Source organism: Cyclopterus lumpus, chromosome 22 (assembly GCF_009769545.1).
Source record: "Cyclopterus lumpus isolate fCycLum1 chromosome 22, fCycLum1.pri, whole genome shotgun sequence".
In the NCBI taxonomy this organism is placed as follows: Eukaryota; Metazoa; Chordata; class Actinopteri; order Perciformes; family Cyclopteridae; genus Cyclopterus; species Cyclopterus lumpus.
This window is the reverse complement of record NC_046987.1, coordinates 391649-417014: the sequence shown is the minus strand read 5'-3', so window position 1 is coordinate 417014 and position 25366 is coordinate 391649. Positions and strand designations below refer to the sequence as shown.

Here is a 25366-nt window from a genome sequence, read left to right as displayed (position 1 = left end):
AGTATAGGTTACTGATACTACTTAAAGCAAAATCTCCCTTTGCTATGAATAATTCTGTCATAGACATCAAAGCTGCTCTTTACAAGAACATGTTGGGAATATTATGACAAACACAAACATCTGTATTCAGTATCGGTTAATAGAACACCATTATCAAACATTTACTTGTGTGCAAACGACTTGAAGGTCATAATTGCCTAAATTGTCAAATTTAAAGAAATATCACAGAAGAAGAACTTGGATTATTTTAATGTGATTATTTTAACACCTCTAAACACATTTTTATTGGCATCAAACAAAGTACATTTTTCACAAACACATAAATTCAGTTAATCATAACGAAACTACTATTAAGAGAGCCATGGCTCACTGACTGTATTGTAGAGGAAATTAGCTGAAAGACTTCCAAAGAAAGGGTAAAGGAATTTCAATGTCCATCTTTTTATTGCTCAATCTAATGTATGGGACTGTGCTCTCGGATGTCCTTCTCATTAGATGTATGCTTCCATTAAGTCCTCCATGGGGATATGACTGCAAAATACTGATAAACTCCTGGGTATTGTTATTTACCTGCTCAATACTTAAAGCATTATGAGCCTCTTGAATCATCAGTTTGACATGGTCTTTATACTCAGCCACATATCTCTTTGCCTCCTCAGTATGCTGGTTTGAAGACTGCAGCACCTCTGCATAGAAGGCATCAACTTGATAAGCAATTTCAATGTTTTTATCTTTTAAGTAGGTGATCAGATTCTCTGCTTTTTCAACAATTACCTGTAAAAGATCATTAACTGTTTTGTGAAACAAATCAAACCCCCTTAGCGCTGAATGTCTTAGCTGATCATATACAGATCTCATAGAAGACATCAGTTTATCCATTATCTCATTTCCATTTACAACATCAGTTCCAGGTATGGTGAACCATATTCCTTTGATGTATCTAGAAATATTCTCCACGATGCTGGAAAATCTTTGGATTGCTCTGTCGGTGGCTCTTGATACAGACCGACGAGTTCGTTGGACCATCTCCATGCTCGAGAGGTTCTCTTCAGATCCAGGCAATGTCAACTTTATGTCACTCAAGAACTGTGTGACTGCATTTAGCAAGACATAAATCTTGTCTTCACTGTGTTTCAAGACTTGTCTAATCACATGAGCCAACCTGTCAACAACATCCTGCAAACTCATGGACATCATTATGTCAGAAGCCTTCCTGTACATGTCTTTTCCTTGATCACTGAAGTATTTGATTGAATTCTGCAGTGTGTTAAAAGACAAAGGTGAAAAGACATAGGCTTTCTCTATAACATTGGAAACTGTGTTTTTCAGCTTAATGCCACCCCGGTTGAGATCAAAGCCAAAGTGAGCGGTGTGGTACTTGTTAATGAACTTAAGCACAGCATCAGTCATAGGTGGAATCCTGTCCTTGGTACCCTCAATCACATCATGAAGGAAATCTGAATTCCATGACGTCTGTAAGATTAACTTCTGAGAGTTTCTCAACATGGCTTTGGCAGTGAAAACATCAGTATCCTTTTCAGGAGTAGACTGAAGTTGAGGGAAGAAATTAAGAATAGTAATAGTTAAAACGGTGTCAATTGCTCTACGTATAACATGAATCCATATATAGATCTTACCTGGTAGCGACTAAACAGTTTTCCATACAACTGTGACGGAGACTTCCGCTGAAACTGCAATCCAAGGAAACCAGATGATGGACAAGACATAGATGCAGTGATGCCATCTTTGCGTGAAGCAAAGCGGAAGCTTGCATCCACAAATGTTCGGCTAGTGATGTCAACATTGAGAGTATGACGAGAATCCCTTTTAAAACAGAGAAACAATTGTTTGTAAGGGGTATTTGAGTGCATTTTTGGTCAACCTGTGAATGGACTGTACTTGTATAGCCTTTTTTTTGTGTTGGGACCACTCAAAGCTATTTAACACTACATGTCATCATTTACCCATTCATACACTGATGGCAGGAGCTAGCATGCAAGGTGCCACCTGCCTATCAGGACTATCTAAACATCCATTGCCCAAGGATACATTGACATGGACTAGCGGGTCTGAGGCGATCAAACTGTCGATCATGCTCTACCACTGAGCTACAATCCCCCCATTGAATGAGAATATTTTTATGAACTGTTCATATATGCAGAACAAATCTGCCATGGGTAAAAACTATTTACATCTAATCAGTGTTTGGTGCTTCACCCTAAGAAAAAACAGATGTATATTACAGATACATCTGAATAGATTCATCTGATTTTAATCCGCATTGAATGCATTTTGTATGGGAGAGCTATACAATCTGGTCAAGACACATGTAACTAATACCCTCTTTACACCTTGCATTACAATATGTTTTAGGTGATCAGATTGCAATTGGATAATGAACATGTGAAATTGCACCCACAACGCATTGAGGACGGATTTAGATTTTTTTTCTTCTGTCTTTTGGGGAGTTTTTCCTGATCCGATGTGAGGTCCTGGGACAGGGATGTCGTATGTGTGCAGATTGTAAAATTTGTAACTTGGGCATTACAAAATAAACTGAATTGATCGGATTGGCCAAACCACTGGGCATTGTGACCACATTGAAATTAACTTTTGTTTTCAATTCACAAGCCACAACTACTTGGACAGTATTGATTCCATGGTTTACCCACAACGTTTCGGTAAGCTTATTAGAAAATATGACATAGTAAGTGGCAAAGCAGTACCTCAAGTAAGTTATTAGTCCAGAAAAATAAACAATAGTCCACCTTCCACCTCATCTTCCTCTCTTTTCTCTCTTAATGACACACACACACACACACACACATACACTTACCTCAGGTTTTGTGCCAAAAGATGTTGCCAGTCCACATTTACATCACTGTGAATCAAGTTGCACTTCCCATTTAGATTGATTGCTCCATTATAAAATCCAAGGGTTGCACTGGCTGAAGGGACATCACATATTATATATATTTCAATGTCTTAGATTTAGTAATTAAATTGAGTAGATTGTGTCTATGTCTTACCATTGAGATCATATTCCAAGAAGATCATGACAGAAGAACAGATGGAATTCAGTGAAGTTACAAGGCTAGAGTCCCTTTTCTCAAGGTTGGCAGTTGTTGACACATTATAAATAGGGGAGGACACTTTTAGAGTGGCACTGATTGCGCCAAAAGCTGGAATAAACACACTTAAAGGCAGATGTAAGGCAATGTCAGGGATTTCAATTGTTTGCTCTGCGATGACGATGGTTGGAAGTTCAAAGTTTGTAGTAATGGTGATCACCTTTGGGATTTTAAGGTTCTTAGGATCAATTGTTAAGGGCTCTACATGCAAGTTGGTAAATGGCACATCAAAGGCTGGAACCAAGATTGCAGGGGGAAGAGTGAGATGATCAGGGACATCCAGGTTTTCAAATCGCATGTCTATGTTTCTTATGGAGTGTGGTATTTCTTTTACCCAAGAAGGCACTGCAATGCTAATCTCAGGGATGCTAAAAGTGATGCCGTTTTCAAATAGTTTAAATGGTATTGTATACTCCTGGCCATCCATGGTCTTTGTGTACACAATGCTGGAAGAGATGTTAAGGAATTGTAACTCGTCCATATTTGTGACCTGGTCATACTCCAGAACATCCCAGAAGGTCTTCTGATATACAGGAATCCTAACTTCGTTCAAGAAAGCTAGGTGGCCTTCCACTGATCCTGTCATGTCCATGCGTACTTCAGATTCATCATTAAACACAAGCAAATCCCAAGCATGGATGAGAGATGCCAGTTGTTCCTTAACACTCCAAGTGAAAGACTGCTTCTCTGAGCTGATGGCAAGGTTGATACTCTGAATGAGTCCAGCTTCACCGAAACTATTTGTCTGACTTGCCGCAATGTTCAGTTTAGTCTTGAATGTTGTTAAAGGAACACATTCTAGTTCTCCTTTAACACTGTGCTTTCCATTAGTTTTGAAAGATGCAGATTCAACATTATTATTGCTGGTGTATTCAGCTGTTGCAAAGATTCTCCTCAAAGAGACCTCAAGAGCCAAGTTGTTAGTCACGTCAGAATGGAGGATGTTGTTGTTTAAGCTTCGTTTGTGTTTCCCCTGTTGGTCAATGTTTAGATTGAAGGAAGTCCTGGAAGTTGAACGCAGGCTATTGGAATTAAGGTAGAACCTGGCCTCATTTTCTAGATCTCCATTAAAGTTACAACTATCTATTATCGTTATGTCTGATTTCCATCGGGTAGAGGTCTCAAGTGACACATGGGCAGAAAGTGCTTCCAGTGCCCAGTTCATATCAAGATTTCCTTTGCCTATAGTCTCAATCAAAGGAATGTTAAACATGTATTTTAATTTTTTCTTGGAAGCAACATGTGGCGTGGTCTTGGTATTTCCTGTGAGTTCTTGATTCAATTCAAGATTGAGGAAGGGTAGATTCATTGTTGCAGTGTTGGCTACAGATGCTTCCATACTCCTTTTGGTGAGACTAATAGCACATTCATGGTTTGCTTCCACATTGTTATGCACTATCAACACAGTGGTGGCCAGCTTTAGTCCTCTCTTTCTTGACAGACTGGTGGTGCCATACATTTTTCCATTCAAAATGTCAAACATAGATGTTGAGAAAGTGCTAAACCGAGCAACAATGTCAGACTGGTTGTAAAGACCAGCATTAGCACTTAAGGTAATCACAGTGGATTTTAAGGAGAAGTCACAAGTTATGTTACCAAGGGCTGGGATCAAAATGTTGTTCTGAATGGCTGGTAGTGTGAAAGTGGGCAGCTTTATTTCACTTAATGTTTCTGGAACATGGATGACAGGTAATTCCATAGATGGTAGTATGATGGTATAGGATGGCACAGAGAAACCCAGTACTGGAACTTTGAAGCGTGGTGTACTGACCTCCTTGGGAACAAAGTAGCTAAAGGCCGGCATCTCAGCCCTGAAAGCCGAAACCTCAATTTTTAAAAATGGTATTTTGTATCCAGGGACAGTGAAAATTCTAGGAGGCAGACTAGAGGTGTCCATTTTGTGTTTGATATAATGGGCCTTTGCTTGGTTGTAGGAATCTTTTAGAAGCGTAACTACTTTGTCCCTAGAGTGTTCAAATTGAGCCTGGATGATGTTGGTGTTGTCAATAATTGTATTATAAATTGGTTCAAGGTGTAATTCAAAGCTGTGTGTATCAGGGTTCTTGTAGTAATGAAGCTTCAGGTTTATATTGAATGACTGTTGAGGATTTGTGAGCAAGGTTTCGAATCCAGCATTTTCCCACAGAGACAGGTCTCTGACCTCGGGGGTTTTAATCTCAAGATAAGGTACAGTTATTGCTGGGATAGATAAAGGAACAGTCAAAAAGTCCAGATTTGCCTCTCCATTAGCTGATGATTGAAAGAAGGTGTTAACTTCATTGTTTTCTGCTGTAAAGTTGTGATTGTAGTTGTAATGGTTGAATCTTGCCAAAGTAAACCAACAAGCACGCTGATTCTCAGAGTTTAGTATGACACTATAATCATGCTGCAGATCGACCTTGCCAGTAAGTTTCAATGGGAACAACATCTTTGAGTTTACTCTATTCTTAACATCAAGCACAATTTCAAATGGATGGGCCAAGAATTCCAGCGAGTTGGCCATGAATCCAGTCAGATCTCCAGTGAATTCAACATCATGAGAGGCTGCCACTGCAACTTTCAAGTTCCCAATATGAGCCTCTCCATTTAAAATCATAACACTCTTCTTGACAGATAGAAATTCATTTTCACATCTAGCTTCAACAGTAATACGGCTTAAGATCACAGATTCAGCAGTCAATGTTTGCTTCGATTTCATAGCCTTACAGTCTGTTTCTCCTGCTAAAGTTAACTTTGCAGTGCCACCATTTATGCTGAATTCTACATTGCTTGTGTGTGTACCTTCATCAGAGTAGTCTTGAATGGACCACTTTCCATTACCAGTAGTTTCACCGGTCACAGTTACTCTGCCTGATTCCATGGTGGCTGCTATATTCTGTTTCACTGATGCCTGACTTGAAGTTTCAATTGATGGGACATCCAAATTGTGGTTGTAGGCTGTGTCTATGGCTGCAGATAGTCCTTTCTTTAATGTAAGTGCCATATTGTTGACCAAATATGCCATGTAGATTTGACTTGTGGCCTTGGTAGTGGTCTTAGCTGAAGCCTCAGCAGAAATGCTAGTTAATGTCAAGGATCCCTCATGATCAATGGAGAAGGCCATATGTGTAGCTTTAACGGTTTCTGTGAATAGCAACTTCTTCATTCTGGGAGCTTCCAACTGAGCAGTGGCTTCAAAGGTGTATTCAAGGGGTTCGATAGATGATTTGACATGAGAAGTAAGAGTGGCTGTAAACTGTGGTTTTTTTGGTGTGGACGTTGAGTTCTCAATCTTGCCTATTGTTTCCAGAGTGTACTTTGGGGAGCTGACTCTAAATTCACAATGGAGTTTGCCAAAAACTGGCATGCAAATGTCACTGGGAACCTCAGGTAATTTAATCTCTGGAATTGGAAGCATTATAATTTTAAAGTCCTTCAGATATAACTTGGGGATTTTGATGACTGGAAATTTGACTTCTGAAAGAGTTATTTCTGGGAAGGTGAGATCTGATAGTTTAAAAAGGTAAAGAACTTTTAGGTCACCAAAAATGTCCTCAGGGTCAGGCATTTTGATCTCAAATCTTCTGATATCGTCTATGAGTGCTACTATATGTGCTTTGATCTCATCAAAGTCTATGGTAAAGGCAGGAATTATGTAGTAATTGAGGATGTTGACTTCAGGGAAATAAATTTGAGCTGGAATGCTAATCTCCTGCAGTTTGTTCAGGTTTATTATAAATGATGAAATGATAAGGTCAGTGAACGGTACAGTAAAAGTTGGAACTTCAATCTCAGCTCTTTTCAGTGCACCCATTACTCCATCTGCAGTTTGCTTCATCTGTGTGATAATCTCGTTGTCATTGGTCACTTTTCTGATCTTCTCTATCAGTTGGTTAAACTGTGCAGAAATGTAGGTAACCACATTGCTGTAAGATTCACTTGCTCTTTGGAGATAAATGTACATTTCCTTTCTGATATCCATGTCAAGGATTCTTTGACGCATGTCTTCAAGTATATCCTGCACTTTCAACTGGATGTCATTGTAAATTGTAGTGTCAATCACATTTTTCAGTTTCTTTAGAGTGTCAGTCACCTTTGTGTTTTTGAGTTTGTCCAAATATGTGAAGATGGAACTTTGGATCTCTCTGAAAAAATTCCGTATTGCCTCAAATTTCTGTACAATCTCATATGTTTTAATCTGCTCATTGATATAGTTTGTTGATTCAACAATTTTCTTGTTGGTCTCATGAACAAATGCACTGTAGTCAAATTCCTTTAATGAGGTAACCATTGAAGAAATGTGTTCATTAAGGCCATCAATGCTTTTCCTAAAGTAAGTTGCTTTGACTTGCCTTGTTACACTGTACAGAAGTTGCATAATTTTATCATGAACAAATTCAAAGTGGATTGAATTCAGAGCATCGACCATCAATTGCACAGTCTCTTCAATTTTGAATTCCTTGATGAGAATCACTAACTGATCCATTAATTCTTTAACTGTATCATCAACATTGTATTTTAAAAGTGTATCCCTAATGTATGAATACACAGAATTGATTTTGTTAGGGACTTCATATTCGTCAATCCAGTTGACAATAACATCATTCATAGATTCCAACACTTTTGCAATCTCTGAAGAGGGGATTTTATATGACAGCTGTTCAACATAAATGTCTAAATCAATTGAGAGAAGGTAATCCTTTACATCTTGGAAAAACACATTGATGTCAAAGTTCTCAATGGCCTGTTTAATTTCAGACAGTTTGTCTTTTATTTTCTCCAAGATTCTATATTTAGAATCAAGTCCACGCAGCCATGCAGTACTGCTTTCTGTGAGCTTCTGTAAATCTATCTGGCTGATGATGTCCTCGATGTTATCTAGAGCTTTGACGATTAACTTTTTGATTTCATACTTCTCATTAATGACCCGAAGCTGATTTACAATTTGTAAAAGCAGGTCTATCTTTTTGGCAAAGTGGCCGGCCTTGACATAGTCTCTGATTGCTAGGATGATGTCACTAATTTGGTTGACAATGTCCATTATCGTATTTTCCATGCTCTCTCTCAAGTTGTTTATCGCAACCTCCAAGTCATCCATTTTTACAGTAAACTCATTGATCAAATAATCAAGTTTTGCTTTTACTTGATTCACTTTGTTCTCCAAGTCTATTTTGTGTATGAAGTCACTTAATTGTATAGGTAGATGATCTAACTTGTCTCTAAAGTCAGTGATTAGCTGATTGATATCTAAATTGTTGATGAACTGTTGAATCGATTCTAAGGCTTGTACAAGTGTGTTCTTGAGCTGCTCAAAAGCAACAGGAAAGCTTTCAATTAATGGGATTTCAACAATATGACATTCACTGTTCTTGTCATACTTGAGGAAACCAGCAATACTAAATTCTTGTATTTCTGATCTCTTGTCTTTGCTCAATTTGCTGAAAATATCTGTTAATATCACTCCCAAAAACTCAAATCCAACCTTCTCAGGATTATGGAAAGCACCAATGTCCTGGTTAAAAGTATTGTTGTTTATCTTATATCTTACTTTCCAGGTCAGATAATGGTCCCTTGGTGTTAGGAGGCCATCAAATGTGTTGTCTAAATTAGTGGAAGACTTCCCACTTGGAAACATATGTGTGGTTGATACCTGGCTGTCATGTGAGTATGCAAGAGCTAGGGGCTCGGCTTTAACTAACAACTTGCTATACAGCTGACCAGTGTGCTTCCCATATAGATTAATTTGTCCATCACCGTTGACAAGAGCATCAACAGTGAGGCTGAAAGGCAGTGCCATGGTGCGAATGGTGCTGTCAAAACGTAGAGACTCAGAATTTATTTGTGACTCACAGTTTGACTTAGAGGAAAATCCAGCAAACTCCAGTTCACAGTTGTGACTTAGCTGGGCGTCCATTACATTTCCAGATGTGTTGTATTTCATTGTTCCAGCCATATCATCATAATTGAGTTGATAGGTATGCTTAATGTTGTGTTCTTCTCCATAAGCTCCCTTCATACTTCCACTCAGATCCATCTTAATTGGCTCAATCTTCAAGTGCCCTCCATTGTTCCATGTAACATCATAAAACTTGAGGTCATTTGTCATATCAAGTGACGTAACAAATGGCTTCATATGAACCTTGGTGTCTTGCTTGTAGTAAATATCTTTACAGATGACATTGTGAGTCTTGGAGTGGAGTGCTAGGGTCCACATAGTGAGGGTCAGTGTGTGGCTATTTTCTGTATTCATCTGCTTCAATGTTCCCATGGTATTGCTCGTAAAGGTCAGAGCCCTACGGTTCAGTACAATATCCATGATGTTTCTTGTGGTTGCATCGTATGCATGGCCTTTGAGGACACCATTCAAAGAGGCTTCCACAGCTGTTATTTTACCCTCAACATTCAGCTCTCCTCTGCTTTCCTCAGCCATCGCTTTCGTCCTGGTGGACAGGGATGCTCCATTGTTGTTTATGGCACCACTGAATATATTCTCCACCATGACAGGACTGCACTGAATGCTGTTAGTTCCACTTGAGGTCAGACCATTTCTGCCAACAATAACCGAAGCTTTGTGCAATCCACGACCTGTGTGAAAGATGATGGAACCTTCAGAGTTTACCTGAAGCACATTTGAATCCAGGGATGCTTCTATAAGTGAGTATGCCCTATTTGTGTCATCATCTGCCTGTGACTCAATTCTGAGGATGGCCATCTGGCTGGACACACCAAGCTCAACTTTGTTATTGAGTAATTGACCCATGGCAGTGGCAACGGTGTTACACTTTAGGGTCAGTTGAGCGTCTTTATACTTGAGCTCTGCTCCATGCTTGAGGACGTCCTTCTGGGCATTGGTTTTGGACACCATATTCAACTCAGAGTTTGCGTAGACTCCATGGATCATGTTGTGAACATCAAAGAATGGCGAGTTAAAGTGCAGGGTGGACTCTCCTCTTACTTCTCCATCTATTGGACGTAGGTTGTAGCTGTGGGTGTAGGAGGTATTGGTATAGAATGAGCCTATTTGAAGTGATCCATCCATGGTGCCATCTCCTGAGACTTGATCTGAATCTAGAGTTGAAGTTGACTGAGCAGAATAGTAGAGGAAGGCCTGCAGGCCCACTGGACTAGAGGCTTTGATTTTATAGTTGGCTCTTGCATTCAATTTGTTGGTTACCCTTAATGTTTCTAACACACTGAAGCTTGTGTCAATGAGGCTATGGCTGAAGGAACTATTCAGAAGATACTTGACATTATCATCAGCATTTCCTGACATCATACCGGCTCCTTGAAACAGACAGACAGAAAAGATAGTATTATCAGTATCTGTAACAGCACAAGCAAAGATGTAGAATAAGTTCCATTGAATACATTGCTCTATGCTGGATGCAATGTAAGTTGCTGCACCTATTAAAAGCTCTATAACTTTATTTGTAAACATAGAAGAACCTCAGTTTCACAAAAACAACATTAAAACAAATTAAATTAAAAATCATATCCTTCATGCCACTTTCTCACAGTGAATATGACAAAAGCCCACACCATCATTAATTGACTATTAAGAATGAGCATTTGAAGAAGGTGTTTACCTTCAAGCTTGTATGACAGTAGGTTGAATGGTGATTGGGCCATAGCCTTGTACTGTGCAATGTAGCTTGGGACATCAACAGTATTGTTACCACCAGAAATGGAGCCTTCCCAGCTGTAGAAGTTGCTGGTGATCTTAGTGGATGCTTCAGCCAAACCGAGAAGAGGAACAGTAAAATCCAAAGAAAGTGGTATAGTAAATGATGGCAGTGGATAGTTTTTGGCAGGGATATATAGGCCTATCTCTGGTAAATCTATAAGGGGAATAAACAGAGTGGTTGGGATATTCAGTTCATGTGACTTTTTGCCTCCATGTGGAAGAGGAAGCGAGATAGCCATATTATCCTTGTTGAACTGGTATCTGAACAAGCTGTCACTGTTGAGGTAAAAGAAAATGAAAAATCAATATTGTTCCAATTTTGGACAAACTGTACATTGATAGGGCACCATAAGACAAAACAACTAGTACAGCTGAACTGTTGAGTTAGGGTTTATGCCAAGTAATACCTGAAAGCTAGTAATATTCTTACACTCGATAGTAAACACTTACGACTGCAGGAACAGCTTCTCAGGCAGGGCTGCCAGTGTAAGATCTGAGATGCTCCTCTTATTTCGCAGGTTTGCAAGATAGGGCATGCGTGCTGTCAATTTATCTAACCATATATCACCTGCCTTCAGGGTGACATGAAGATAAATAATAATAATAAATTTCACTTACTATACAAACTGTATAGTGTGAAAGCAATCAAGAAAAAAAAAAAACATGTCATAAGAAGATGAAATCTTTGGTTCTGCAATACTAAATAGGAGTACCCTTTTGAATTTGATGCATAACGTGAAGTTTCATAACATCGTAGCACTATCCACACCAAATACTAGTCAATATGTCATACGTCCATGGGTACATGGAATGTAGTTGTATCGCACTCTTCTGACCACTCAAAGCAATTTAACCTTTGTTGCACTGGGTGTGAATGGGTGCAATGTGCAACCTGCCCATCAGGACTATCTAACATTCTTACAACATTCCCACACCGTAGGCACAGATACAGGAGAAAATTGGGGTTAAGAGTCTTTTGCGGAAGGACACATTGACATGGACTAGCGGAGCCAGGATCGAACCGCCGATCCTCGGATTGAAGGACGACCCTACCACTGAGTCAGTTACCAGATGAGCTAGCTTTTCATCCCCATAATAGACTATCAGAATTACCAAATGGGATTGAATAAGGTAATACATATATATAGTGTCAAATGTCAAAGCATTACCTCAATTCCTTTAGTGACGATGTGACGCAGTTTCATATCAGTCTTTGCTACTCTTTGGTCCAGAATATGATCAATGAGCTGTTGCAGCCACCTGTGATGATCTTCGCCATTTAGGATCAGTTTCTGAATCTCAGAATTTAGATCTGATTTTAGTTCCACTTCAAACTTGTCAACATCTGTAAAGAGAAAATGTAGCCACACATGTATGAATGTTCTACATCTGTCTTCTGTGCTAAAGCTGTGAGTTATGGTAGACAGTAACTGTATTTGAGGGAAGCTTTCTGTTGATAGGATGTCTCAGGGAGGTTGATGACTGTCTCTAAGTCCATGACCACATTCTCATCTCTTTTCAGGGTTGCAGTGACAGCGACATCCGTTTTCAGAGAGGGGATAACCATCTGGAGTTGCAGCATGGAATCCTTCATCATGTCAAGTCTACATTTAAAACAAAGGGCATATAGGTTGGTAAGACTGCAATTCCTGGGTTCGTCATCCACTGACAACCTGCTAAAAAATAGTCTCAAAACAAAAGACAGCACAGCTGAAATGTCCACATTATATATCATCAGGAAGGATTGAAGGATTGTTTATAGAACTATGTACCTTGTGTGTCCAACGAGAGTCAACTGTGGGATGTTCTTGTTGGTGACATCAACGGTGATACCTCTCATCCTGGGTCCTTTGGTATCACTGTCAGTTACAGCCAGCTTGATGCCTGCTTCCACATTATAATCGGGAATGACAACCTCAGTGGTGAGAGTGTTCTTGTTGCGGTTGTATTTCAGAGATGCAGTGACCTCTGATGAATCGTCCCCTAGTAGCAGAAGAAATTCAACTCAATCAACTTCTCTCTCTCTTGGAACAGTGGCAAATGGGGGCTTCACACTATAGTACAACATTGCCCATATTCATGTTATAAGTGGTAGTTACATATATAAGAAGGACGTTATTAATAAGGGCCTAATCTTATGGCACACATTCATTCAATCTGGACCATTATAGTTCAATAACAAACGCTCATAAAATTTGGCATATGTGAAATTAAATATACTATTATATGATTACGGTTAGACAACTATAACCCTTGACGTTATTTGCAGCTGTGTCGCATGAAAGTAAGACAACTACTAAACTACTCTTTTAATTGGCACTCAATGTTAGCAATGTAAGTTGTGATGTGTGGAATACTCAGACACATATCCATACAATATTTTTAACAGTACCTTCTGCTCTTAGGGTTAGCTTCAATGAGTCCACTTTATGACGACCCTTTTTACCCTCTCTGAGCATTCCATTAGTGATGGTGGCAGTGTACTCTGAAACTTCCCCTGTCGGCTGGATTTCAAATGCAAACCTGAGAAAACACAGCTTTCATGAAACTCTCTGGTTAAGTATTTTAACTAGCTGGTTAGTTAAATTCATAGAGTACTGCATTCAATTACCAGCCAATTAGAGTAACTATCTACATATTAGCTACACAAATAGAAGATACAGTCTAGGCCAGGGGTCGGCAACCCGCAGCTCCGGAGCCGCATGTGGTTCTTTAGCCCCTCTCTTGCGGCTCCCTGAGGCTATAAATATATATATATATATATATATATATATATATATATATATATATATATATATATATATATATATATATATATATATATATATATATAGGTGTTCTATATACATATATACATTAACTAAAATATGTCACATCGTATTATGTCGCTGTCAAGCACCTTTTCCTGCAAGTGGCTAATCATGATTTGCAAAGCCTGGCCCTTGGTAAACTGGCAATGGATACATAAATAAAAAAGAAGAAAAATAGAGAGTTTGGTTCTGCGTGGACGTATTAATTTGCTTTCACTGCCAACATTGCTGGTTGACCTTTATGCTTAATATGTGGTGAGAAATTAGCAAACAACACCAAATTTAATGTTCAAAGACACTTCAAGAACAGGTACACAGTATTTGCTGAAAAGTATCAAGCTGTCGACAAGCGAAAAGTGATTTCTCAACTGCTGCAGCAAACTGAGCAAAGTAAAGTACTGAGCAAAGTAACTCAACTACTGCTGCTAGTTCTGTGGCAGCTGGTGAGATATTAAGGTGTCCGTTAGTAAAAACGTATCCTTCCTCAGGAGCGTTTCCAAACTTCTCTGTTTTCAGTGCTCTAGTCTAAAACTCCGGCATAGTGTGGACGCTCAGAGTTATTTTATTTAAGTTATTGCATTCAAACCATCCTTAGCATTCTAGGAGCAATGGGCTGCTGTCCAGCAACTGGGGGTTCAGTGTCTTGCTAAAGGACCTTCGGCATGCAAACTGTGTGGAGGACAGGTATCGGACCTGCTACCTTGTACGACCACTCTACCCCATGAGCCACAAATATGGGGCTGTTTCCCTTCAAAACAAAATACAGATCTAGCTCAACATTGAGCATGAATTGAGAGTGGCTGTATCAAGTCTGCAATCACGTTTTAAAAAGATTTGTAGTGGAAAGTCTGCAATCACGTTTTAAAAAGATTTGTAGTGGAAAGCAGGCTCATTTTGTTTTGTTTCGCACAGGTTGCATGTTATTGTTGTTTAGAAAAGATAAAACTCTTTATTACCAAATATTGGAACTTGTTTTGTTTAATTTTTCACAGGTTGCACTTTATTGTTATTATATTTAAAATATATTCAATGCAAAACAGGTTAATTGCAGCCACAATAAGCTATTTGTTTTCAAAATATTTGTCTTTTTTTGGACAGAGAGATCTTTTTTTGCATTGTTCTGACAAAGTGATTGCACATTTTATTTGTTTTTGTCTGATGGAGCAATCTGGTTTACTTGAAAGTGATTGCAATGTTCTTTATTCTATTATTTATAAAAGCAAATAAAATGTTGTTATTTGAATAAAGATTCAGCATGTACCATTTTGTTACAATTTTGTTGGGGCGGTGGGGCATGAACATTTTTCTTCCTTCAATGTGGGGCGTGACAGAAAAAGTTTGAGAACTACTGATGTAGGCCAACACATGACAGTGTATTTTGTTCTCCTCTTCACAAGAGTTTCATATTGTTATAACGGGTCAAATAGCAAAACTAAAATTTCATAAATACAACAAACTATAGTTTTTTGTATATATAATATGACTGTATACCAAACTTTATAAGCTATGATATCAAATAGCTTTTCCGACTCCAGACATAGGGCAAAATGGCTGCTGCCCTTTTCTATATCTCCTTCTGTTTACATTGATCGTGATTATAACTGAACCCTGGTCTTGCCCGATACCTCCTACTATTATCATTATTATTAATAGTTTTATTGCTATTAGTATGAGTATTACCAATATGGCTTTTATTATCATTATTATTCTATTACATCCACTGTTGCTGCTATTTTTGGTAGTAACCTTTTCATCATGCATACTACTCTTATTACATTATATGAATAATCTCTATTATATTCATTGAATGTGTTGTAACTCTGTTATGTTGTTCATTCTGTACACATGGCATCTATTGCACTTCTGTCCATCCTGATAGAGGGATCCTCCTCTCTTGCGCTCCCAAAGGTTTCTCCCCTTTTTCTCTTCTCGAAAGGTTTTTTTTGGGTGGTTTTCCTGAACTGATATGAGATCCCGGGACAGAGGATGTCGTATGTGTACAGATTGTAAAGCCCTCTGAGGCAAATTTGTAATTTGTGATTGTGGGCTGTACAAAATAAATTGAATTGAACACTTAAATAAATACAAAAATCGCCAATTTGCTAAAGTGGTTTACGCTTACCTGCTTTCTCCAGTCAGGGAGTAATATGAGGCCTGGTGTATTGAAGTAGCATTGGAGAAACTCACTATTGAGCACAATCTCAGACCACTGAAAAGGGGCTGGCAGTCAGTTGAGTCAGTCATCTCCAACAGGGATGGCACTATTTTTGTTTGACTGGAGGACACTGACAGCAACTTGTTGCTGTATTTTAAAAAGATAGAGAAGTAATGACAGAGAACAACATGACATTAGTAACCAATGAATGTTGTTTCATGTGCCACTGACCTAATGGTGAACAAATGTGTGTTTGACTTGGGAGCAGGTATAGACAGTCTCATCTGGTTTCTGCTCATGGTGACCTTAGCATTGAGGGAACTCTCGTGGTACATATCAGTGTGCATCTCAAGCCCAGCCTCCACATAGTCTGAAATGTGCACACCCATTTGGGTGATGAATTCTAGCCCAACTGAAGGCATGAAGGATAAGTCACTCTGTAAGGTGAAGGATACAACAGAGTAGCTGTAAACAGAAATTCACAGGGGTCACAGGCAACAATATAATTGTAATTTAACATATAAACTACAAAGAAGATAAGCTAACTAACCATTGTGCTAGCAGGTGAGTGAGTCAGGCCTCCCTTGGCACCAGGTGCAAACACACCAGCCAAAGAGAACTTCAGAGGAAAGCCAGCAGCAGTGGGTAAAGAGAAGGCATTCTCCATGAAGATGTAGTGGGCAAAGACTTCATTTTCAGTGCTAGATGTCAATGAAAGAATGGCCTTTTGGAAAGTAAACAAACAGGCGACATATGAACTGTAGCTTCTGAGTAGGTTACCCAAAGCTAACACAGATATATGTAGGATTTATCGAGAAGTTATGCATAATTTGGATAAAAATAAATCCCAAACAGAAGTACAAGGATTTTTTAAAGACCTGCCACTCTGAGGAAGATTGGTGTGTGGCCAGTACATTTCCTGTTTTGTGGTCATACAAATGCGTAGGTTTTTCAGTTTGTTTCTTTTTTTTGTGCGAAATTCATGTTAGGGAACAACATATAAACAACATATCTGACCTTGGCAGGTAGCACCCTCATGAAAACATGGTAGTACATGAACAGAGTTTCAGCCATCTTTCTCATGTCACTGGTCTTGATGTATCCTATCTCAGCTCCGAGAAGCCGAAGATAGGCAATAGCTTCAGGGGCTGGAGAGAAACGCATGTCATTCATGAGCTTCTGGACACCTTTTGTGATATCTTTCAGGAGATCCTGTGGGACCTGGAGAGATATCACAAGTATATGTATAAGTTTCTGGCCATGCATGCTAAATGCATGGCCAAACCAAGTAAAATACAGCTGGAAAGGCAAGGTTGTATTCAAGTAGTAGTGCAGTAGTAGTGCAGACAAGCAACAATATGCATGATGTGTCCCAAAATCATTTTACCTGTCTCTTCGTTTTATCTCTTTCTGGAGTAATTCTATCCAAAACCTCCCTTAGCATCTTGGCTTTGTCATCTGCCCAGTACATGGCTTTGGAAATGGAGTCAGGGAAGAAACCCTGTTCCCCGAAGAGAGCATCAATTGTTGGTTCAAATCCTGTTCCATCAATGCCAACCTTGAATGTGGGAGAATTTGAACGTATTTTAAAATCTCTACAAAGCTAGTTTGTGTGTTCTTACCACATATATAACAAATATGCTATTGAAAACATACCTCAAAGATGTCATAGTTGAAGTTAAAAACCTTTAAAGTGGTCTCCAGCATCAACTCCTTAGGCAAGGTGTCAGTGGTATCGAAGATGATGTTACTCTGCACTGAGCCCAAGGGAGAGTCTATTTTGCAGTTTCTTGACATGCCATCAAATACTTTGTTTGTGGGTGGTAACTGGTCTCTCAAGGCCAACTCAATGTGCCCCTTAAGTCTTAAGGAGAAAAGAAGGTTGCAGTAAGATGACCATGCCAAGACAAAAAAAATTATATTTTGTCTTTCAGATCAAGAAGCTGTTGACAAAAGGTTTCTGTCCCCAACATTGTCCATGCCCTATCATGTTTGGAACACCATTGTCTTAATCCACCATTGAATTTCTCCACTAGTAGTGTTGTCTGTGGTTTGCTGCTAAGTAAGTAGCATAGTGATATTGTGTATAAGATTTATAATACGATTTCTATTATTCTATCACATTTGCATGTGCTAAGAAGCTATGGTAAATGGACTGTACTTGTATAACCCTTTTTTGTCTTCCGAGCACTCAAAGCGCTTTAAAACTACATGTAATCATTGCCCACGTGGACTATTAAAACATTCATAGCAATTTTAGGATTAATGGTTTTGCCGAAAGGAAAATCAACATGGACTAGCAGAGCCGGGGATCGAACCGCCTATCCTCTGATTGAAGGACGACACTGCTCTTCCACTAAGACACAGTCGCTATAAATATGAATGCATAGTTTCTTATCTAGCTACTATTGCTGGCCAAATACTCACTGATACATTTGTGTCTCGCCGGAGTTGCAGATGTTTTTCAGATGAGAGACGACAAAGCTCTTGAGCTGCTCGTCCCTTACATTCTCCACATTTTTCAGAATGTCTCTAACCAGGGCTTGGTCTGGGGTCTTCATCAGAATCAGGTAGGTTGCTACACGTTTTTCAACAGGGCTATGAGCATCCTGGAACACCTCCATGAAAATGTTTCTAACCTGTGGTTGACCAAATGTAAAATTACAACATATAAACTGTACAAAACAGCACACCATATTATATGGTCATCATCACCCTACAATGACAATGTGTAATGCATGTGTTAGTATGAACTAGTTGCACCTCATTATTAATATCCATCAACCGGAAGGCCTGTATAGCTGCCTTTTGGTTCGATAATGGAATGTCTGTTTTCTTAGCACACCGCAAAATGGAAGAAATCAGACTGGGGCTCACAGCTTGCATGGCTTGACCCATGACACCAACCACCTGGAGATGAGTACAAATATCTTAATTTGAGGGCAATCCTAAATTGGACAAGAGCTGACTCAATCCAGAAATACAATCAGTTACATTCTTGAATTATTAATACCTTAAGTACAAGGAAGGCAATCTCTTTGGGATCAGCAGGAAAGTCAGAATCGTCATCAAGGGTTTCTCCCAAGCAGTCATTTAACAGTGTTTCCATGAATTCTGACACATCTGTGACCACTGGAGTAACATCTGCTTTATGGAACCTGTGGACCAGAGACAGGAATGATGATGTATGCTAAGCAAATGCTCAGCTTTGGGTGAAAATGTTGTTAAAGGTTCCATTAGAGAGTGTTTCCCTCTCGTGGTAAACTGTAGCATTTTAAAAGTTTGCCAACATAGGACAAAAAAACAAGTTCATGTCCTGCTTGGCTTTATTCAAATTTAACAGGTTTTCTACACTTAAATATTTGAACTTAAATATAGTAATATTGAAAACAGGATTGTGTGCAGCAACTGTTAGTTTTATGAAAGCTAGAAACAATATTTGACTTACCTTTTGACTGTGTTGGCTAGAGCATACATGATCACCCTGCTCTGTTTATACTGAGCCATGCTGAGCATATCTCGGACACGTGTGGCATCAGGGTTAGCCTGTAGACTCAATCCATAGACTAGAGCATCCACTTCTGGTGTCAACCCATCAATGGTCCTGATAGCCTGGAAAATGGCGCTGGTGCACTCTGTGGTTCCACACTGGAACAGAGCCTGCCAGGTGAGCCAGCCTGACATATCCAACATCTCAGTGACCGTCTGGCTCAGGGTCTCGTTCCTCAGGACGCGCAGATTGGACACCAGTTTATGGAAAAGGCTGGTCCTCTTCTGACCCTGGTCTGTGCCTGCCAAAGCAACAAGGTCCTGTAGGGTGCTCAGAGCAGTGTCCTTCGTCTGGACTGGAGCTTTATAGTCAGGGTCTTCAAAGTGGAGTGGCTTGCTCTGGCTGGGGTTCACATCTATGTACACACATATTATACATACATTTCCCAAAAAGATATGTGAACTAAAATTAAGCATATCAGGCACAGCCGACATACCTGAAATTATCACTCACCAAATACTTTGTTGTTGATCTTTTTGGAGCTTTGAAAGATGAGATTCTGGGTCACCTCAGTAAATATTCCGTTGTCCCTGAAAGGCAGATTAGAAGGTGATGCAAAATGCATAGCAGTGCACACATATATCTGCACTCAGATGATGACTTACACATTTGAAAATGGCAGGTAGATGTGGTTTTCTTTACACATGGCTGCCATGATGTGCTTTCCCTTGTTATCAAACTGGTAGTTGCAGTTTTGAGTGCTTGTAATCAGTTTTGACAAGGGGAGATGCTGGAAACAAAATTCCACAATGTTTGTGTATTAATGTTCATATATACTTTCAAAGAACATTTTGCATTGAGAAGACTTTATTTAATTATTGGCAATAATTTTAAATGATTTTATAAACCTCTTTATGTACAATGATTGGCAGGGATGCAACAAGTTATTTTTCATTTTACAATAATGCCAAATTCCATAGTGGTGTATTCATCTTAAAGGAATACTTCACCCACAAAATTACTATTCATTTACCAATTACCCAGTGTTAGCTTGTATTCTGGAAGAAAACTTGTATGATATGTAATTTGCGGTGACTAAATACTGCACAATTATTGCACAACTATATACACACTTTAATACTTCTCCTAAAGTACTCTTATGTTTTTTTATCATATTATATTGTAAGTTTATATATTTTATATTTGAAATTGTGCACCAATCATTAAGCCAAATTCCTTATTTGTGTGACATACTTGGCAATAAACCGTTACTGATTCTGATTCAGCATGAGTTGTGTGAGAGTTTATAAACAGATGTTTTGGTAGTTTGTTAGATGCAGCCCCCACTCAGAAAAATAATTAAATGTAACATGGGGGAGTGATTGACGAGATTGTAATTGTGGAGGTAAAGTATTCCTTTAATATATCAACAATGTAATAGTTGAGTTGACTTCACTTAATAGCTATTATAACAGATGTTAGGAACTTTTCTTAATGAACTCATAGACATGGAACAAAAGGAAAACATTCAACACAGCATACAAATATCTAAATCAAACACCAGAGATACACATTTCAAGAGCCAAATGACCTAAACATGTTTAAATTTACTAAATGAGGTTCTGCAAAAAATTATGGTCTCTGATGAGCCAGTTTAAGATTGTATAACATTGTCTTCCAATTTAAGTTTAGCAAAAGATTTAAGTTCCAAGAAAGTTAAACTCATTCATATGTTATTATAATTTTCATCATCTATTGGAGTCTCAGGAATTTTGACCTCTAGGAGAAAGCAAAAAATAATGACCCTTTCACATGAGTTCTACAAAGACATGATATCCAATTGGCCTAACAAATTCATGTCTTTGCAGAACTCTTTCCAAGCCACCTTTTTTATAATCAGGCATGATATTCATTACACAATACAGTGGTATGAAAGACATTAACCAGTCAGTGGCTATAAAGACAAGTACTAACATCTCACCAGTTTTTGCAGCAGTGCCAGGGGGCTGCTGACAAGTTCCCTTCTGTAGAACTTGTCACACTGGGACAGATCTCTGGACAGTGTCACGTCTGTGGCGATATCCCTTCTGGCATGCACTAAGTAGTCTGTAAAGCAATGCCCGTGCACTGTGCTCTGAAAAAGAAAGAAAGAAACAGCAGATGAAAGATTAAGCTCATGAATATTAGCTCTCAAATAAAGGAAACAAAGATACATTTTTACACAACAGAATGTGATCTTTTTTTTCCTGCCATTTCATTTTCATATGCATTGACTTCTCCTTTCACCTCTCATATTAGCTTTCATGTTTCATGTACTGTTTGCTCATTTGCTGATGCAACAACCCATAAGGGATTATGCTATTTACATCTAATATAATGTGTTTTCATCCACAGACCCAAATGCAATAGCCTTGTTCTGCCCTTTCTGGTAATTTTTTAGAGAAGCCAATTTAGGTTGTGAGAAGATACCAACCATGAGGCTATGGTGTTCATCCTCCATGACAGGCACCATGAGAGCTGAAATGATTCCTCTTTTAATGTTGAGGATGTGGACTGGCTCTTCTGTCTCAGGGTAAAGGTGGACACTGGTAACTTTCTCCACAGTGAACTTCAGACGGTTCCTGGGTCAAGAAAAGACATGAACTCAGTATATACTCACACTATGTTCATACCACAAGGATTTATGTTCAGTTCAAATATTGCCAGTCAGAGACCTTGACCCGACTGGTTGTACATGTGTCAAAGCATTCATTAAATTCAATTTATTTTGTATAGCCCACAATCTCAAATTACAAATTTGCTTCAGAGGGCTTTACAATCTGTACACATACGACTCCTCTATCCCAAGACTCTCACATCGTAACAGAACCCCCCCCCTCCCCTGCAAAAAAAGAAGAAAGTTCACAGGGAGAAACCTTAGGGAGAGCAACAGAGGAAGATCCCTCTCTCAGGATGGACAGAAATGCAATATTTGTTAGGTCTACATCCGATTTTGAGGTTTTCTTAATTTGTTCAAAACTATGACATGCAAACAAGTGAGGTTATTCAGATCACTTTCTACATTCTGAATGTATCCTTTGTCGGACATTACATTGCATGGGGTTACACAGGCAACTGTGCCTCAGTAGTAAAGTAGGGTCGTCTTTCGACCAAAGGATTTACGGTTCGCTAGTCCTTGTTGATGTGTCCTTGGGCAAGACATTTAACCCCGATTTGCCCCCATAGGCTGTTCCTGGGATGTATAAATGGTTAGCCAGTCCTGATGGACCTTGCATGGTAGCGGTGTGTGAATGGTGACAAGTAGTGTGAAAGCGCTTGAGTGGTCGGAAGACTAGAAAAGGGCGATACAAGTACAGTCCATTTACCATGTTTTTTTACAATAAACAGTTGCATTCTGATATAAATGTCACGGTCTGGGTTTTTGTTTCTTGTTTCCTGTTTTATTTTGAAGTCCTGAGCCCAGTTCCTCCGAGCACGGTTCCCCAGAGCCCTGTTCCCCGGAGCACGTCCGTCCGCCCGCCCCCGGACTGCTTCTGCCGTGCCCTAGGTCCCTCCTCCGGCTCTCCTCTACCCACCCTAGGGGATTATGTTCTGATGGGACGTCTGGAATCCCTCCCTTGAGGGGGTGGGGTTCTGTCACAGTCTGGGTTTTTGTGTCTTTTTTCCTGTTTTATTTTGAAGTCCTTGTCTCTTGTGTCCTCTCTTTCCCTGCACTTCCTGTCCCTGTGATTGTGTGCCCTTTCCCTGATTGTTCATTCCCCTCACCTGCCCCCAGCCACTCCTCTGCCTCCTGTATGATTGCAAGCCTTGCCCTCATTGTTTCGACATGTGTCTCGTTCCCCTGTGTATTTAGCATCTCCCTTCCTCATTGATGAAGGAGTGATATTAATTAGATTAACGTTTTATAGGGAGAGAGTTCTTATCGCGTCATGATGACTTCCTGTACGAGAGCTATCGATTCTGCCAACAAGGAATCATTTATTTACAGACCTTCTCGAGCCATACATTGCGAACACCACATGCCGCAGCCGGGCATTGACTCTCTCACAGACAGTATGCATAGCCTTGCGCTTTTTTGCAAGTGGTACATTTTTGTACAGTGTCGGCGATGCGGAGAACATTGGGAAAGCCGCTGTATGCCGTGCTGTTCGTAAAGTTTCTTCAGCGCTTAAGAAACTTATAGATGTGTTCATTACGTTCCCTAGCCATGTCCGAGTAAATGCAATAAAAGAGGGCTTTTATGGAATTGCAGGTTATTCAACATTTAATGAAAATGCATTCCTATCACTATTCACTACGGAGCTTATCATTATGCACGCAGATCGCCATCAAATCGACCTCTGGCCCAAACAAGGCAGATTTTGTCAATCGAAAAGGCTTTCACAGCATTAATGTGCAGGTACTTATGACATAATCTCCCTCAAATTACATTGCTATACAATACTCATGACCTAACCGTAATTCATCTTAGATGATCTGTGACTCCACCTGCCTCATAACAAATGTTGAGGCCAAATGGCCGGGCTCCGGCAACGACTTAAGAATATTGTAGAAAATTATTAAGGTGGACTCATGAGAAGAATAGAGAGAATCACACGCAATTTATTTTCACCGCTTCAATTGATTGAATTTCTTATTATGAATAATACATACTGATCCGCCCATAAACAGATTCGCACACACATATTCAAACTCCTAGTTCTATATAAGTGTCGCGTTCGCTTAATAATGAGCGTGAGACAGACTGTGTACTAAAGCTAACATGTTTATTCCCCAACTCACTCCGTATCAGCCCTCACGCCCCACACGTTCACTCCCTCATCTTATTAGTTAAACATACGTCAATCAACTGTTATGCGTAACATTGAACAGTACCACATTTTCCCTTTTAAGATAACAAAGAATAAACAGTTTTTTCCATCAGACCATTCGAACCCTGTAAGGAGAACAATGTTAGGCACTTTGGTGAGCATTGGAACTTGTATGAAACAAGTGCATTAATTAAACAACTGCAGTTCCCTGAATTCTCACATTGTAACATAAAGTGTTTTAACTAACCTTATTAGCTTTAACTAAGCTTTCACATAACCATGACACCGTAACACAACAATAACTCAACATATATTTCAGAGATTTCTTTCATTTCATTTCAGTTCACAAGTTAAGCCTAGCGGGCTGAATGATGGCTCTCCCAGACCTAGTTCAGAGATTGGGAGACTCTGCAGGTAACCCTGGAGGTGTCACAGCAGGTGACCTGGGAGCCTGCTCTGAAATGTGCTGCTGTGGTGATGTCCTCTCTTGGGTAGGCTCCTGTAGAGGTATCAGATGCAGGCGGTTGCGTCTCACCACCCCCTGAGGTAAATCCACCAAATACGATCTTGGAGTAGAGTGGTTCTGGATCACAGTTCCAGACATCTTAGCGTTCGTGACCCATACATGATCTCCTGGTGACAAAACGCTGTGCATTTTTGCACGGTGACGCCTGTTGTAGTGTGCAGCATCTGTGATCCTCTTCTTCTTTTCCTTCAGATCCAGAGCGCAGCTGTCGGGCAGTGCAGGGTCCAGATGAGAGGGAACAGTTGTCACCGTGGTGCGTAAACGTCGGCCCATGAGAAGCTGAGCAGGGCTGTATCCATTCTGAAGAGGAGTGGCTCTATAAGCGAGTAGAGCCAGGTAGGGGTCCTCTGCCTTCTTTAGAAGGTTTTTTACCATCTGGACCGCCCGTTCTGCTTTGCCGTTACTTTGGGGGAACCTCGGGCTGCTGGTGACATGTCTGAATCCGTATGCAGCTGCAAACAAGGCGAAGGCCTGTCCAGAAAACGCTTTACATTTCACGACACCTTGGTGTCCTTCATGCAGCTTGGCTAGCACATCGTTCCGCAGTGTTGCAGGTATTACCAGCCGTGAGACTTTTAGGAGCAAACCGTCTTCCACTGTGAGTGTGGCTCGCTCTAGCCAGTAGTTTTTCAGCACTGATTCCTGTTTGACATGCGCTTTGTCTTTTTCAGCCAGCTGAGGAATGAATTTTCCCAGCTGGTTGACCATGCCGAGAAAACTCCTCATCTCACTCACATTTGTGGGCTCTTTCATCTCCGTGATAGCCTTCGTCTTCTTCGG

The 25366-nt window shown here is 39.8% G+C and overlaps 1 protein-coding gene across 1 annotated transcript in view; it reads right to left on the bottom strand.

The window, feature by feature from the left end:
• Nucleotides 1-390: 390 nt before the first annotated feature.
• Nucleotides 391-25366, bottom strand: part of apoba (apolipoprotein Ba) — a 34493-nt gene continuing 9517 nt past the window's right edge. Inside the window, exons 5-29 of the mRNA XM_034563691.1 lie at nucleotides 21723-21870; nucleotides 21231-21383; nucleotides 19915-20039; nucleotides 19763-19839; nucleotides 19208-19664; nucleotides 18773-18917; nucleotides 18523-18669; nucleotides 18187-18398; nucleotides 17416-17623; nucleotides 17147-17317; nucleotides 16777-16980; nucleotides 16310-16483; nucleotides 15991-16196; nucleotides 15727-15906; nucleotides 13187-13317; nucleotides 12567-12777; nucleotides 12226-12398; nucleotides 11964-12139; nucleotides 11245-11366; nucleotides 10697-11070; nucleotides 3030-10394; nucleotides 2837-2948; nucleotides 2775-2797; nucleotides 1638-1831; nucleotides 391-1548 (exon numbers count right to left, since the gene is read on the bottom strand). Of these exons, the coding sequence (XP_034419582.1) occupies nucleotides 391-1548; nucleotides 1638-1831; nucleotides 2775-2797; nucleotides 2837-2948; nucleotides 3030-10394; nucleotides 10697-11070; nucleotides 11245-11366; nucleotides 11964-12139; nucleotides 12226-12398; nucleotides 12567-12777; nucleotides 13187-13317; nucleotides 15727-15906; nucleotides 15991-16196; nucleotides 16310-16483; nucleotides 16777-16980; nucleotides 17147-17317; nucleotides 17416-17623; nucleotides 18187-18398; nucleotides 18523-18669; nucleotides 18773-18917; nucleotides 19208-19664; nucleotides 19763-19839; nucleotides 19915-20039; nucleotides 21231-21383; nucleotides 21723-21870 (12646 nt within the window). The remainder of the gene's footprint in view (nucleotides 1549-1637; nucleotides 1832-2774; nucleotides 2798-2836; nucleotides 2949-3029; nucleotides 10395-10696; nucleotides 11071-11244; nucleotides 11367-11963; nucleotides 12140-12225; nucleotides 12399-12566; nucleotides 12778-13186; nucleotides 13318-15726; nucleotides 15907-15990; nucleotides 16197-16309; nucleotides 16484-16776; nucleotides 16981-17146; nucleotides 17318-17415; nucleotides 17624-18186; nucleotides 18399-18522; nucleotides 18670-18772; nucleotides 18918-19207; nucleotides 19665-19762; nucleotides 19840-19914; nucleotides 20040-21230; nucleotides 21384-21722; nucleotides 21871-25366) is intronic.